The sequence below is a fragment of the Pholis gunnellus genome, assembly GCF_910591455.1.
Source record: "Pholis gunnellus genome assembly, chromosome: 9".
NCBI lineage: Eukaryota > Metazoa > Chordata > Actinopteri > Perciformes > Pholidae > Pholis > Pholis gunnellus.
The window spans coordinates 21,870,588-21,887,151 of record NC_136535.1 but is presented as its reverse complement, the minus strand read 5'-3'; the positions used below and the strand labels follow the sequence as shown (position 1 = coordinate 21,887,151).

Genomic DNA, 16,564 nt, shown 5'->3' with positions numbered 1-16,564 from the left:
GAACTATATTAATCAGTACTTCTTCTGTATACAGCTCCATGTTGTAGTTTTAAGTGGTGACGGGGTTAACAGTAGCTTTTAGCCTCTCTGAACAAATGTAAACACACGCGATGAAGACGAGTGAAGGTTCCGCTTGACACACGGACGGAAGCAAACAAACAGGAGCACGAGCAGACAGAAGTGGGTTTGCTGGTTTGCTACAGTTTCACTGAGGTGCGTGCTTCTATCTTAACGTTACTCTTTTACATCACGTTATATTTATATTATATTAGCAGCTGTGAGCTACTAGCAAGTCTGAGACAGAAAGAGACAACAAATGCACCGTTAATGCTTCTTCTCTGTCGCGTGACAGGTCCCCGTGTCCTATGGATTCACTCAACACTTTTGAATCTGAGATGGAGGCTGACGGTCAGGGGAACTACTCTCTGTTTCCCGCTCTGGACAGCATTGCAAGTCTATCTGGGACCACTGAGACTCTGGAGAGGTTGTTAAAAAAAAAAATCATGTGGTTTTAAAACACTGCTGCTTATAGATCAAGAGAATAAAGTCTGCAGGATCAGATCATCCATTTAGGTTGCAGAGTGGGATTGCTGTAGAGAAGAGCATCCCATGCATCTAGGGGCGTGTGCTCACAGGGAAACAAATCAGATTTGATGATTTCCTACACGGGCTTTGTGGTATCAAGTGATTCTAAATCCCACAAGTTGTAGAGTTCAAAATGTACACACACAGTAGGGTGTTTACAGTTGCCACGTGACCATTGCAGCCGGTGCCTTTCTATTATTTGATATACATATAAATAAGACCGTTACACTGGATGATATTAACGGCTTTCTTTCCCCATTTGCAGCGACCCACCAAGTGAAATATCAGAGAAGCCAAACCTCACGTGGCTCGATGCTGCACAGGTATATTTCAGCGTGGTGTTATTCGTGACATTTGCCACAATCAAGACTGTTTGTCACGTGTTTCTGCTTCCTCTCACGTAGATTGTTTTGGAAGAAGCTGGACGTCCCATGCACATAAAGGAGATCAAACAGAGAATCATCGACAGGGGACTTGTTCAATCCAAGTACAGCAATCCTCTCAATCCACTACACGTATTATTGCCCATGCCCTTACATGTTAAGCCAAATCACGAGCATTATTGAGTAGACCGCAAAGTGGTTCCTGAGTCTACATTTAAACTTATTTTGTGTTCCTCTCCTTGGCAGTGCGAAGTCAAGCCTGGAGGCTGTCATGTACCGTGAGGTAAGGAGGACGTTTGAGCTGCAGTCTGACAGCAGCCTCTGCTGTCGAGTACAACAACCTGCACCTTCATTTAACATCTGTGTTGGTTCAGTTGATACAGCACATGCATCGTCTGTATTTCTGTTACAACATTTTTTTCGTTCTCCATGTTTTTCCATCTCGCTTCTTTTGGTCTTAATTTCACGACTTAAAAAAAAAAAGAAAGACGTTTGTGCTCCGGTGCAGAAGACGTGAAGCTGCTGTATCTAATGGTGGACTTAATCTAAATCTAAAGTGATTCAGGTTTTGGGAATCAAATTTGGGTTCCCCCCCCCTCCCGTGCATTGGCCTCAGTCTCGCATTATTTTTCAGACACAAAAAGGCAGCAGGAGATTCAAGAGGATTGAGAACAGAAACGGAGTCTTTGCACTGCTGGTGAGTTAAGTGGGACACTAATGCCAATTTCACACAAAAACCAAAATACGTAATGGGACATTGAACATGCAGTTGACCTTTTTAATGCCAGAATATTGGTCATGGATAAATACTGAGGTGTTGCTGTTCACCCAAGATATGGGTCCAGAGCTGTAGTTTGATGATATAGACATGTAGTCATTAAGATGCAGGTTTTTTTTGCAGTGGAGATTACATTTTATCCGGCACTCAGATAAACTGGTGTAATGTGAAAGGTGTCCAGTCATGACTGCTATTCATTCCCTTATAATCTGATTAAAGGACATGAGGGGTGATGCATCTGCATAATCCAGAAGTGCATCATTTTAAATCAGTGAGATCAAGAAGTTAATTATCTAATCTATCTAATTATGGTTGCATTACTAATACGTCCTTAATAATCCTTTAACTACCACAGTGTCCATACTTACGACGTAGAAGCTGAGCTCCAAAGTTGAACAGGGTTAAATGTTAAATCCTCCTGGAAAATATATTGTGGTGAAATATATTCAGAGTAGAAATAATATCTTCATTTTCTTTGGTTTGAATTACCTCGTGCACATTTTGTTTTCAGTCATTGTTTGTCACACAGCGGTTTAAAGTTCGAGCCCCATCTGTGTTATTTTATCGTTTGCATCTTATTCTGTATTTTCATCCAATCACCCTGAAGGCCACACGAGCGTTGACGTCAGGTAGTGGTGGTCCACGTGAAGATCAGATCTCTGTGTTGCTCTCCCCCTCTGCTTCCTCACAGACGGACGAGGAGCGGCAGCAGGCCCTGCAGGCCTTCACTACCCAGTCTTTCCTCGGCTCCCCGCAGCACAACACCGTCTCCAGTTCTGGCTCGGGGGCCTCGGGGCACGCCTTCCCCTCCCCCACCAGTTCCCCAGAGCATCGGACCAAGATGAAGAGAGGCCCACGAAAAAAACTAAACGAAAAGTACCAACTCAAGTACCTGAGACTGCGCAAAGCTGCCCGCGCCATGATATTTGTGAGTAAACGACTGACTCCTGAAAAAGCCATGACTGGTTTTATTTAAAGTTCTCTTTCACATCAGGCAAATACGATATGCTATTGTTAGAATTTTCAAATCTCAAGACCAGTTTCGATGCACAGCTCTTTAACTGTCAGTGTTGTTGCACTGTCTTACCTGCAGGAGAATGCAGCTCTCTGTGATGAAGTTGCCCACTTAGAAGAGAAGTTTCTGAGAGCTAAGGAGGAGCGGAGGTGAGTGGACATGTTTCAGGTAGCATGCGTCACACAATGGGTGTTTAGCAAGGACCGTCTTTTACTGTTGTACGTAATCGATGGCCTGTAGTGATTAGTTTTTATGTCATGTAACCCTTCAAAAAAGAGAAACGATGATTCCTTCACATTCATGTTATTTCTCATTTCCAGGTTTTTGCTGAAGTCCTTGTTGCAGTACCAGTCTTTCTCAGAGGGGGAGCTACTGCCAACGCCTAGCTCAAGCTCTCACCCGCCTGGACCGCCTGCAGCATTGGCCTCAGGTGCTGCAGGGGCTTCAGGCCTGTCTGGGGGGCACAACTTGGCGTCAACGGGGGAAGAGGGACCTCTTAAAAAACCCAAGAAGGAAAGGAAAGAGCGAGGCAGGGAAAATGGAAAGGAGGAATGTGAGTACTGATGCAGATTTGAATGGTTCACATTCACCGTTTCAAGACATTTGGCCCATTGTTTTGTTGTCTCGTGTTTCCTCAGTTCCAAAGAAGACGTCTAAGAAGAGAAAGCTGGCCGACGGGTCTCGGAAACTGGTGCAGCCCATCGCTCTGGACTCGTCTGGTCGCCCCGTCTTCCCCATCGCACTGGGAGGTTTAACGGTCTACAGCCTGGGAGAGGTCAGTGTATGTCTTTGATCACATGCCGTAGCATTATAATCACCGCGGTACAGTCAGGGTAAGCCTCTGAACTCCAGCCTCACATGTTATATCCTATTTATTAATACAGACATGCTGTCTTCTTGCTAAGACAAGTTAACTGTCCATCCGAAGGTAGTTCAATAGATAAAGTCTACAACAGCCTCTCTAAAATCAGAAAAAGCTTCGCCAAATGCTAACTTTTGATTGCCCTGCAGATCATCACAGACAGGATGTTGTTCCATGATGAGTGTGCCATCTACCCGGTGGGCTTCTGCAGCACTCGAGTCTTTGCCAGCATGAAAAGCCCCGACCAGCAGTGCCTCTACACCTGCCAAATCAAGGATGTGGGAGCAGGTCCCCAGGTTAGACACGCAGTTGTTAATGAAAAAAAAAAGATGAATAAATGTCTCTCTTGACATCCAAGTGAACACAACAAAATGGACGTACTACCTCGTCGATTAGGTTGTGTTCAGTTCAGTTTGAAACGGTATGAATTAAATTGTTTACCGACGCACGTGATCCTATATTGTCCCACCAGTTTGAGATTGTGCCTGAAGAGGATCCTCAGAATGCCATCGTGGCCTCCTCGGCCCTGACGTGCCACTCCAACCTACTGAAGGCCATCGCGTCCGTCAGGTACCACAGTTCACCACAAAGGCTTTGCATTGTTTGTGGTTGATTTGACCACCATATTTCCATTTTCAGAAGACTTGAGTCAACTTTACTTCATAACTTTCAACATGTCCTTTTTTTTCTTAGTTCCAAGTCTGTGGCGCCCATCGTGCCATCGGGGGCTGACTTCTTCGGCTTCTCACACCCGACCATCCAGAATCTCATCCAGAGTTGTCCCGGAGCGCGCAAATGTAGCAAGTAAGTTCACCCTCACTCAATATGATTTAAGATTACCAGCTACAACACACAGCGTGCACTTCACATCTTTTCTGACTCTCAGATTATAATTTAAGAATAAGACTGAGATTTGTTTTCATGTTTTTGATCCAAAGAAAATATTGTTTTACATTAAACATTGCATGATTCATATATATTTCAATCATCTTTTAAACTTTTCTCAGCTACCGATGGATCCGCTTTGAGGTGTGTCGCACGGGCGACGGCCAGGTTCCTCACAGCCTGTCGGAGGACGATGCCTCAGTCAACTTTGAGGCCTACCAGAGACATCGGGGCTTTGTTGACAACATCAAGACGGAGCACATGACAGGTGGCTTGAATATGTTTTTCACTTGGCTGTAGCGTAGATTACCCCAGGTCTTGTTAAAGCCTGTCACATTGACGCATGTACTGTACAAGCAGTATAGGCCGTCCTGGTCACGATGCGTCCATCAAACATATGAACCAGGGTAGCCTTCAGGTGTCTTTCTCCACAACTGTCAGATGTCTGAGCAGAGCAGCGGACCTCTATGTCGCAGTATTTAATTAGGATTTCAAAGTAAAAGTATGGCCGAAATGCCATCTCTTTCACTGTACTGCTAGTTGCGTTACCTCTTGTATTTTCTAATGCGGACATGATCACTCAGCATTGACGGTGACTTTGTTTCATCCGTCCGTTTCTCCTCAGGACAGGCACCGCAGTCTCCTAGCTCGTCTCATCAGCACCACCTGACCTCCCCCACCATGAAGCCCTCTACCTCGTATTTCAGCTCATGATCCTGAAAGTGAATTGCCCCCCCCTCCCCCTCTCTCTCTCTCAATATTTCAGGAAACTCAGAGCTGTTATTTATTGTATGACGTCTTCTAGCGAGTGCCAGACAGCAGTGGTGTGGATGTGCACTAACTGGAGTTAGCTTTGTGCTTCATGTGCCAATAACACATCTGTATAGACAGTTGCATTTCTGTATGTATATAAACATATGTGCTGGATTTTAGAAATTGAATCCCACTTGACGTTAAACAAATAAAATATTTTCCAGTTGAAACTGATTTTGATTACTCAATAATTTAATTGCCATCTTGTTTAACTTGCAAGTTAAAGCTTTGGCTTTAAATGAAACACACCCACACAAACTTAGTTGTTGATTTATCATTTATTTGTGCAAATTATGTTCATTTATAAAGACTCATTTCTGTTGTAAACTTAAATCCAGAGTTTTGTTCAAATAAAACATCGTCATGTTTTTCTACACACAGTCCAGCAATTATTGGCAGTGGTTGTAACATCATAGATTGTCTACAGGATAAACAATGTAACACATGATTATATACAAGCACTTTCAGTGTTTCATCAAACAGACTGATAATCTCTATAAAAAAAGAAAAATCTATTAATTGTTCAGTGTACCGGCAGACTGACTGGAAGAACTGCCAAACTTTCCAACCAAAGACGCTACGTAGCACCAGTGCTCTGTTGGTATTATTCCCGTTCTGATGAGGCACTTATGATTGGATGCTGTAGGAAAACTCACCACTCTGGTAAAAAGGAGGTTAAATAGATGTGAAGGTAAGCTGTGGATCCAGATGCCATGAATTACTGACAGTACTTTTTGCTTAATTCATGGGATCTGGCACTGGCCCACTCTGAGCCGACTCACTTATTACTTACCCAAATTGATTGCCTTAAGTCAAAGTAATACAAACAAAGAAATCACAATAAACTGACAAGTAAAAGGGAAAAAAAAAGAAGAAATTCTTCCCTCTGAAGTGCATAAATCTTTGAAAAACTACAAAATGTGCTAAATTTAGCTTTGTCAGTAACAATCCACTGTGTCATCTTCTGGTAAATCTGACTACATATCGGTCAAATCAGCTCATTTTGACCTAAAGAAACAAAAAGGCACTTTTTCTATTACTTTTTCTTCTTACAGATCCTGGTTTCCTTTGGCTGGAGAGCGGTTGGTAATAAAAGGAGGCGCAGGTAAAATCCTGCTGGCGCTGTAGATCGAACAGGCTTTAAAGTCACAGGGCCAGTCTCTCCATGCATATCGGAGGGCAGCGACTTCGTCAGTAGGCTGACACAAACTGGTAGATAACAGAACGGTGGTCGGACCCCAGTGCATGATGGGAGCTGGAACCCAGGAAGACTTAGGCCCACATGAAGTCTGAATCCCTGAGCAACAGATCTTGATAAAAGAAATAAGAAAAATCACTGATTGGAGCTTATTTAATTATTTAGCAAGAATTTAGTTTAAGAAATGATCTTATAAATGCATTACTTATAGTTTTGGTGAATATGGGGCATCACTCAAACTGAGTGTACCGCTGCCAGCCTCACCTCAAAGATGTCTTTAGATGGTGTGACAGAGACATTCTGGTCGTAGGTTATGTTGATAAACTCATGATCCGACAGGATTTCCGTGGGGAAAGGCCCTTGGAAGGACACGTCCTTCTCATTATAAGCCACTGCCCTTGCTCCCAGTGTCAGTCTGAGGGCTACATCCTGCTTGTCCCGTGGATGGATCCTGAAAGACAACAAACAAAACACTAATCATTTTAACAAACATCATGGATGAACCAGTTGGTAAGACCAGATAGGGAGGTTGAAAGTCATTACAGGACTCATCACTAAATACAAAAGTCTTTCAGTCTTTGGTACATTAAGAGAGTCTGTTGATGTGAGAATAATGCCAGGGACTTGATGTGTCTTGGCAGCCTGTCAGGGCAAAGTCCATGAAAAGTCTTAAAGATGTTTATGAGGATCTTAAAAACAAACTGGAAGCCGCAGCAGAAACAGGTAAGATTGGAGCTCTTTGCTCCAATGAATTTTGTTTAGTTTAGTAATAAACTCCAAAAGGTCAAACCTGTTGTAGTTAAAAATAGCGCTGACCCTCTGCACCACATCAGTTCATAAGAATTGTTGATCAAATCTCTGAAGGATTTGCAAAGTTCCTGATGTTCTATCAGTAGTTAATTACACTAAGTATCAAAATGTGATGCTCCTGTGTTGTAAAGATTGAATATGCTATGAGTGTATATAAAGACAATCCTTACGTGCCAAAGGGTGACGTTTCATCTGGTAAATCCAAAGCAACGGCCATGAAGGTTTTCTGCATCCGGGGATTCGGGGCGAAGCCGTTGTCTGCGGTCTGGTGCCAGCGGATGTTCGGAAAACCGTCACTCGTGGAGCCTTTTGTGCAGGTGGACAGCTGTAGTACAAAGAAATCCTGGATTAGATTTACAATACTGCAGATATTTGTGAAAACTTTCTATGGGTACATATTGCGACACTCTTCTTTGATACAACCACAAGGGGGCGCTAACGTCAACAATAGATTATTTGCGGATGAAGTCACACATCGGTGTGCTTTACAGATGGAGGGCAGGCAACTGGAGGCAGGTTCAATACTGCAGCAATAATGCCAATGGTTTGCGCTTTTTATGGCTGTTCCAACCCATTAAATTGCGGGGGAAAACAAGAGCTACTTTCGAGTCCCAAAAATAGTTGTACACAGAGGTGAGAAAATCACAAACCTACGTAGCTAGCTAAAAGTGATGAAAAACACAGACCACGACCCCGGAACCAAAGTAGAATTGCCCGGGTAGCTAGCATTGCTAAAGACAAATCTCCCAGAAGCTAACTAGCTAGCTAAATCTGCGAAACACTAGCTAGAGAACAAACAACAGGGTGATTATATCGCAGCTTTGGCTGGCTAGGTTTCCGGTGATATCGCCACCATGGTCGGTGTTTTTGTCATTATCTTTCTTTACGCGGGACAAAACTAGTTAGCTATCTACCAGGAGATTTGTTTTTAGCAATGTTAGCTACCCGGGCAAAAACAATACGACAGTCGTTCAATGCTACTTTGGTTCCGTGGACCCAACCGCTCATGAAATAGTTGGAAGCTTTTAGACTCTTGTACGCCTTCATCTGGCAAGCCGTGTAGTAGGAGGTCTGGAGGACGAGGTACTTTGTAATGTCGATCACTTTCACACTGGGCAAATTAGCCAAGTTGTGGGGAAAATGAGCTCTTCTTCAATTTGTAGGGATCTTATCTAATGTGTTTTTATTTTCTGGCAATAACTGCTGCGAGGAAGTATTTAGGTTCTTCACTTCCTGCCCTCCATCTGAATTTTGCGCGTCATAATAGTCATGTGATTGCAAAAAAGCTATTTTCTAATCCGAGAGAATTTTTAAAAACACCGTACACCTTCACTATTTTGATTGTTACTTTCTTAAATGTCTCGTTATCTGTACTTGTTTCCATTGTGAAAAATTAAAACTAAATACGTATGCTAATTTGAAAAGTGATTTTGCCGTCGCCATCTTGGATTACGGCCGTCGCCATGTTGTGTTTTTTGCAACCAATCAACGGAAGTTACCATATTTGGAATGCAGAGGAGTGACTTAGAGACTGTATTGAAGAAGACCTGAAACTAGCAATTGAGAGAATAAACTCATGTTCAGAATGTTTACTGAGAGAATAAATCAAGTTAGAAGTAGAGTAATATTCTCATAGACTTCTATACAATCCGATTTATTTTTGCGACTGGAGGAGTCGCCCCCCTGCTGGTCAGTAGAGGGAATGCACTTTTTTTAGACACTTCCGCATTGGCTTTGGTTGCCGCCTGACAGTAAAATACCTGGACAAATCCAAAGGGGAAGTCGAGAGCCGTCTGCCCCCCCGAGCCCTTGTGAAACGCCATCCTCCAGTCATCAATCATAGCAGGGAAGGAACAGTTGTACAGCTCCTGATGATAGTCTGCATTCGCCTCACCTGAAAGCAACACAAGGCTTACAGATGCATGTTATACATATATGTGGCTATACTGAACCTCTGCTACCTGTGCAGGTAGTCTTACCTTGGTACCAGATGGCTCCTTTGATGGTCATGTTGAGCAGCGGGTGAATCATTGCATTCCACAAGATCGAATTCCCTTTAGGACTGAGAGATTTTAATGTGCAAAAATAGTGCAGTTAGTGCAAGCCAACTAGATCTTACACTAGCTTGAGAACAGTGTGTCACACGGTAAATTTATATAAGTGTTCTAAATCAGTTACCACACCTATCAGGTGGCGGGTTTGCTAGATTGTGTTTGTTTTCATACTTTACCCGCTGTTAGTTTGCAGCAGTCCACACTGCTGCAGTGCTCTTGAAGAGGACCAGACTTCGACAGGTGTGCCCCCCCAACAGGACTCCACCAGTCCTATAGGGTACTGCAGCGTCTTATACAAGTAGCGTCCAAAGAGCCAGCACACTGCAGAGAACTTTGCCACATCTGGAAATACACCAGCCTGTTAATCAATCAGCAGAATTCAAGTAGGTGGATGTACGCACTTAAACAAAATGCACCAGGAACACATGCATGTTTCTATTACACTGCAACTGGCTCTGTTGCAGTTCAATAACCAAAAGCTGGAAACACGTTTTTAAACAATTCTATGAATAAATAAACAACTCCTGGGCTTACTTTCTGGCGGCACAGACCAGGGGAGTTCCACTTCAAGCAAATCAGTTTGCTCAGTTTCACTCAGGTTCAAGGCTGCCATAAAAGTCCTCACGTGAGGATACTTCGCTGCAATGTCCAGCTCCTCTGACGCATTGAAAATCTATTGGGAGAATGAATTCGTAAAAGAGCTCAGTAAACAATAAAATATGAATAAATACATACAAATAATATATAAAGTTATTTATGTCTGGAATGCTTCAACCTTTCGGACTACTACAGCAAATCTTCAGAGATTAAGCTATTTTAACTTCCTATCTTTTGTGAGTAGCACAAAGGGTTTTCTTTATATTCCAATGAATGGGCTGATCAGAGAGACAGACAGCTCAGCCCACCTTAGATATTTGTAACCACATGTTGCTCTGCCCTCCACACAGCCAAATATCTCCAAACAGCACATCTGTCAGAGTGGCCGTGCTGCTCTCAATGGCTGCCGTCACATTGTAGGGACCACCGGCTTCAACCGGGTCAAGGGTGACGCGCCAGATACCTGCAAAAATAACATTGAACATGCATTATATATAGAATAAGGTGCAAGTGTACCGTGTACGTGCACAGAATCACAGTAGGAAAAGCACAGGTGTAATTAGTTCCCTTTAGCTGCTTTGATTCAAGGGTCCTGGTACTGTGCCTGTTGGCTCAGTATCACTGTCACTTGAACACAACAGAGCCGTCCTTAGTGTTAGTAGTAAGTAACGCAGGCCTGTGCTTTGCCTACTATTTTAAAAAGTCAAAATGTCTGCTGTGAAAAAGTCACATTGTCTGACATGTGTAGACGTCAGCTGATTGAGGAGTGGAGACAGATTGAAGAAACATTCCTATCCTTTGCACACCGACCTTACTGAGATATACGTTTAGAGAAGTTGAAACATGTGACCAGAACTTCCACATTTTTTTCAGCTCATAACCGCAACTGTCCTGACAATGGTTACACAACAAAAGCTCGGATTCACAAATGATTCCTCTGTCACATCGGTCCCTGTTTGACTTTTTCACTAGCCTGTGGATGTCAGCACACACCTGACCACAAAGGGGGTGCACTCACCTTTTGTCACATTGACCAATGGGGTTTTCTGTTGTGAGGGTCCTGACAAGGTGAGGGTCACCTGAGCACCTTCAGGGCCATAGCCCCACAGCACAGCGCTCTCTGGAGACTTCTGGAGCACCATGTGGTCTCCATAGTAGGAGGCAAAGCTCAGGGCCCCCTCTATATACACACACACACATTTTATTATTTTACTTTTGTAAAATACAATGAGTGTAGAAGAATCAAACTCATAATTTTATTTTATTTTTTCTTAAATGCCAACATTTATAAGAGATTACTATATTCATTGCATGCTGGGTAAGTGGAAGAAATGCAACTGTATTTTGGTTTCTGTTTTTAAATACTAAAGGCAGTGCGATAGCTAGCTAGGTAGCATAGACATGGTTAGTTCCAGTACAATGAAGTTTACCTGACAAAACGTTTTGACCGACGGTACTCACCACAGTCGTGAAGAGAAGCAATAAGTATGAGGACAACACTCAGTAAATTCGCCATGACTGGAAGACAACGAGCGTGAACAACAAGCTGGAACAACTCTGTCGGATAAAGTAATTCGAGTTAACTTTACATGCTAAGTGACAATACCATGTCGCTAACAGACCCGGTGTGCGAGTTTAGCTGGTTTTGAATTAACTGGTATTTATGGTCGAGTGCGTAAAGCAGATGTGTGGTAGGAGTGGCCTCTCAGGACCCACGTAGAATAAACAGGAAATAAACATTTCTATCGTTTCTCCTCTCTTTCACGTAGTTTCTACGGTTTCTTTTGAAAGAATATAAACGGAACACTTTGTTGGAATATGTACTACTCGTTAACGAGGCTGTGGTTGAGATTCCGAGGACGCATGACGAGGACCAGAGTGAATGACAGAGTTGGTGGTAGGTGTCGATGCCTGTTCAAAATACTCACGTCAATAAATCCTTTAAGAAACGCTCTGTTGTCCGTTTCATATTTGTATCATACATCGTTACTAATCTGATGTCAAGTCGATGTGAGACCTGTCTGTGCATTCATGCAGCCTGTGAGTTAAACATACTGAGCTCAAACACCGCGTACAGATGACTGTCAGCTGTGGGGAACTGTGATCCACCCAGATTAAGTTGTGATTCAACTTCTGTAGGCTATCTCACATCGCGTATGTTTTATGTTAAAGACTACGGACATTCATGTTATGTTAACGATACTCTACACTGTGCAGCACACATTGAGTCTTTATTGTGTGCTGTGACGTCACCATCTGACTGCGGATCTTCAAAATAAAAGCCCGAAAGCTCAAAAGTACCAACATGATTGACAGTTTGTTTAAAAAATATTGATCTGTTGAATTTTGTATTTAGGTGTAAAACCCAATAGTTGTTCTGATGTTATTGGGGGGGAAAAAACGTCATAATCATTTTGATTCAAGCATACGTTCACAGTTGTTTCAAGTCTGTCTAACAACAATACAGCCCACATGTACATTTCAAGAGTTAATCGTTGTTAAATTGTTCCTCTTGTCCAAGCTAGCAACGAAGAGAGCCCTCTTAAAGCACTTCTAATGGAACAAATTGGGGTCATTTTGTGCAAAAATGCATTCACAGGTCAAACTGAAGGCACCTTTGCATATAGACCCCCAGGTGGTGCTCAAGCACCTGACATGCTGTCCTCTGACTATACACACCCTGTTTAATAATACATTCATAATTGATTGAACTAATGACAAATAAAAAAGTTAGTGTGATAAGTGATCTGTTGGCTTATTCATCTCTCCTGCTCTCTCTCTCTCTCTCTTTCACTCTCTCAGTATAGTTTCCTATTTCAAATTCAGATTTGTTGTTGGGCTGAGTATAGCCCAAACATGTTGTATAAGGTTTATAAAAGCTTAAGTGATAACTCAGAATGGAAGAAAAAAGGCAACTAATGGTTTGACTAGTCTGACAAAAATACATATATAGTATATGTAGCCGGGTGGAAAAATGTGACTGTACTTCTTAAAACCTTCTGGACCCTAAGCCTTTTTTTAGGCCTTTTCTCGAAAATTGTAACCCATACAAAAGAGACTACAATTCTGTAACTACAAGGTCTATTTTAAAAATGTTGATGCTTGAATAACACTAGGGATTGTGAGATTTGATTAGATGAGTAAATATTGTGTATATGTTACTGGTTAATAGTAGCTGAACACAGCAAACACAGCAAACAGGGAAAAGTCCCAGGTTCGACTGAAGAAAAAGCACTGTAATTTATTAAATGAGGCCCTGGCTAGCCTAAACACATTCCCAATTCATAGCGCAAAGGGTGCAGGTGCCTCACAAAAAGATTTGGTGTAAATAAAGTGAAGCAAACCCCAGTTATAGGTGTTTATCTAAAAGAAAACATGCCAAATTCTCATTTTCGAACCAGAATTTGCAGCTGTTCCATTTTACTTTTATATACTTTATAATTATATATTTCACTATATTTCACTTTGTTTATCACTCATATTGTACAATCTATCCTAACAGAGCTGTTTGGCATCATTTTGGCATCATTCTGACCCATTTTGACCCATTTTGACCTCTCAAATCTCTCCTGGATGCATTTTCCTCGTCTCTGTCTGTTTGTCTGGAGCCCTTGCTCAGGCTCTGCCGGGCGGATCTTGTCATGAGACCACTCGTTACAACCAGGTGCTCAAAGCGAACACACTCGTGTGTTCCATGAAGTGATTGACAGAATTTTCAGCCAATAAAACTCCAAAACCGTGAAGCGGTCAGCCCCCAAACCCCAAGCCCCCTGTATGATTCGCCGCCGGCATTCTGACCACCATTTTGGCTCAGATGAACGGAGAAACGCCATTTTAAGTTCCAGACGTACCTACTTAGCAGACAAACACATTACTAATAAGGAATAATTGCGGATTTCACCATTTTGGCCCTCAAAACCGACTCAAGGTATGATACAGTTATAATATTTCGCAGTGTGGGAGTTGTGCTTTCTGTGGCTTGTTGGCTGTAACTCCTGAACGCTTTGACGGAGAGTTATTTGGACGATACTGTTGAACTCTGTGTGGAATGCTAATGTTGTTAGCTGTGTGCTAAGCCGGGTTAGACGCTATGCCCGAGATTAATGCAACATTCTCTGAGTTGTTGTCTTGCCCGCTGTGGCGTAAAATGCATGATATTGTGGCGAATCTTCTTAGTTAGTTAGTAGAATAGTTTATAATGGTGTTTGCAGTGTGTAAAATGGTTAACATGATTACATTAAGGAGACTTTTTTCGATAAAAAAAAAAAAAGAAAATGTAATTTCTTTTTTAAATTTCTTTATGAACTTTGATTTCTACGACGCTCTCTTCGATGACAAATCTCGCTCTGATGTGGCCTAATAAGTACATAACACATAATGAAGGACAATTCTTAAAATCCCCAAATCTGGAGATGAAGACTCTTAACTGCTTATATTGGTTGGAAATTTGCCGTTAAAACTTTTTCTGTGGAGTTGGAATCCGTCTTTTCAGCCTATAGAGCTAAATTGCCCACAAACCAAAAAGTATAATTAACAATGTTTTCAAAGCTGTGTTTCAGTTCTGTCTTGCACCAGATTGGTTGCCGTGGCAACAGCTATTCAAGTGTTTACATCCTTCATTTTTTGAGTGAGTCATCTTCTCAAACATGGACAACTTGAGATGTTTACACACTTTCCCAAATGTTTTCTGAATAAATAAAAGTCACATTTTTTAATATAAAAACCGGATCTCTTCTCAGCCCGCATCACGATGTCAGTTACATAATGAATCAAACTTGGGGAACACCAACAACTCAGTTTACAAGTAGCCTGCATTTAGTTTGTACAACCCAAAATGACAAATGATCTTTAAAGGGCTCTACAATCTATACTGTATAATACCGCATCCTCTCCTCTATACTTATTGTTTCTTACTTGTAACCTTAAAACTGTCTTAAAGCTGCCCCTCAGATGCCCTGTGAGGTGAATCCTTATGAAGGCCAAAGTAATTAACACCTGAATACTAAAAAAACAGCATGAAAAATGAGAAGCAGATGTAACATTCATTATCCAACAGTTTACCAGCCAGGTGTGTATTCACCGGAGCGTTTTACGAGTTTGCCTTTAGTAAAGACAAATGCGCAGGCCGTGTTCTGTTGGCATGCTATTTAACACAGAACTTCAACACTCACCTAGAGATAAGTGATGGATATAGGCAGGAGAATGGGAAAGCTGTTGGTTGGAGCATAAAGTAATGAGAACATTGTAAATGGGGAGCAGAAGTGTGTTCATGGAGTGTATTTATAGTGAGATGTAGGGGAACGACATACATGAGTGTGACATGACATTACTTCCCCTTTCCCTGCAGCTTTCATTGTGCACCTACCGTGTTAATTATATACCCCTTCAAAGGCCGGTGATAACATTTTAAAAAACACAAGGCGTAGGGTATATAGAGTATGTTCAGCCGCTGTGTGTGCCAGAACGGAAGATATTCTAAGAAACATTATTTAAAAAGGTTATCAGTTCAAATTTTACTTTATCAATTAAAATCAGGGGACCAATGACAAGTTAAATGTTATTATATACAATTTGAGTTAATCTACTTTTGATGTTTTGTTTTTTTATAAAATATGGTTATTTTATGTTTAATCTGCTTCATCGTTTTAATTTGCACATGTTTGTATTGTCTGTGTAAGTGTTTTCAGAATTTAAGAACAACACAAACCTAAAACTGCAACTGAAGACTCACACCAGAGCTCAATTCGGTGCAGAAAACCAAGCCTTTTGTAAAGCATGTCAACTAATTGCTTCCTGTTCGGCGCAGAGAGTTGATCCTGTGACAAATACGGATTTGATGATTTATGAAGTTCATCCAAGTTTTCGAGCAATACGACCATCACAAGGTAAGTTATTAAAATAAAATCGAATAGGCCGCCGTGCCAAATTTATTTTGGCCACCGCTGCCAATGTTTTGTACGTCACGTTATATTTGGGAACGCACTCGTGCAGAATAACGAAGACGAAGTCTCCAGATGACATGGTCACTTAACTCACCGAAACACCGGGGCAATCTGTAACGTTAACAATCCTTTGTGCACTTTCATTTCGCATAATAACCGTTTTCCCAAATAAGCCATAACATATATTGAGTAGGTTGTGGGCTCCAACACGCCATGACCGCCGGTCACTGTCCATGGTCCTGAAGTGTCTGTTTCCCATGGCTGTGTGAGCGTGCTGATATTATGTGTATAGGCTCGATTTAATATGCAATGTTGGTTATGTGTGGTTCGAAGAGAGATGGCTGGTTTGCACCCTAGCCCGTTTTCATCACGCTCCGCTGAAGGGCACACACATCTGGAGCGATGATGCTTCAGAATTGAACAGGATCTTGTTTTGGCGGTAACTCTCGCTCTGTTTGCTCGTTGCATTTCTAAAGCTGGACTCGTGTCTTAAAGTTGTTTCAGAGCTGTAGTTTGAGTAACCTTTGGAGTACCGCATTAAAAGAGAGGACACAGTGAGCTCACTGGTGAGCCGAGGTTTAAGAGTCACGGTTTGCACATTACATCACATTATGATGGGAATGAGATATACACTATGAGAGC

The 16,564-nt window shown here is 42.0% G+C and overlaps 2 protein-coding genes across 2 annotated transcripts; one reads left to right on the top strand and one right to left on the bottom strand.

Annotated features, from left to right (window-relative positions):
• The first annotated feature begins 154 nt into the window (after nucleotides 1-154).
• On the top strand, nucleotides 155-5,422 carry tbrg1 (transforming growth factor beta regulator 1). The gene is made up of 15 exons (XM_079165755.1): nucleotides 155-213; nucleotides 353-484; nucleotides 851-908; nucleotides 990-1,072; nucleotides 1,215-1,251; nucleotides 1,603-1,665; nucleotides 2,438-2,674; nucleotides 2,840-2,910; nucleotides 3,082-3,314; nucleotides 3,400-3,536; nucleotides 3,773-3,919; nucleotides 4,096-4,193; nucleotides 4,317-4,427; nucleotides 4,631-4,776; nucleotides 5,134-5,422. The coding sequence occupies exons 2-15, from the start codon at nucleotides 366-368 to the stop codon at nucleotides 5,220-5,222; spliced, it is 1,629 nt and encodes a 542-aa protein (XP_079021881.1). The 5' UTR covers nucleotides 155-213; nucleotides 353-365; the 3' UTR covers nucleotides 5,223-5,422.
• A 152-nt stretch (nucleotides 5,423-5,574) lies between these two features.
• On the bottom strand, nucleotides 5,575-12,192 carry siae (sialic acid acetylesterase). Its single transcript, XM_079165756.1, has 11 exons — nucleotides 11,909-12,192; nucleotides 11,442-11,537; nucleotides 10,999-11,160; nucleotides 10,289-10,443; nucleotides 9,918-10,056; nucleotides 9,560-9,725; nucleotides 9,309-9,391; nucleotides 9,090-9,223; nucleotides 7,500-7,654; nucleotides 6,784-6,970; nucleotides 5,575-6,631 (listed from the first exon to the last, which is right to left on the bottom strand). Exons 2-11 carry the CDS (start codon nucleotides 11,494-11,496, stop codon nucleotides 6,371-6,373), a joined length of 1,497 nt encoding a protein of 498 aa, XP_079021882.1. The 5' UTR covers nucleotides 11,497-11,537; nucleotides 11,909-12,192; the 3' UTR covers nucleotides 5,575-6,370.
• Nucleotides 12,193-16,564: the final 4,372 nt, after the last annotated feature.

Excerpts from the sequence above, each read along its gene's own strand:
- siae (XM_079165756.1), bottom strand. The coding sequence starts at position 11,496 with ATGGCGAATTTACTGAGTGTTGTCCTCATACTTATTGCTTCTCTTCAC. Across the intron at positions 10,057-10,288 it reads TGTGGTTACAAATATCTAAG|ATTTTCAATGCGTCAGAGGA; the intron begins GTGGGCTGAGCT and ends TTCTCCCAATAG. Across the intron at positions 9,392-9,559 it reads CTGCTGCAAACTAACAGCGG|TCCTAAAGGGAATTCGATCT; the intron begins GTAAAGTATGAA and ends AAAATCTCTCAG.
- tbrg1 (XM_079165755.1), top strand. The coding sequence starts at position 366 with ATGGATTCACTCAACACTTTTGAATCTGAGATGGAGGCTGACGGTCAG. Across the intron at positions 1,666-2,437 it reads ACGGAGTCTTTGCACTGCTG|ACGGACGAGGAGCGGCAGCA; the intron begins GTGAGTTAAGTG and ends GCTTCCTCACAG. Across the intron at positions 4,194-4,316 it reads AAGGCCATCGCGTCCGTCAG|TTCCAAGTCTGTGGCGCCCA; the intron begins GTACCACAGTTC and ends TTTTTTTCTTAG.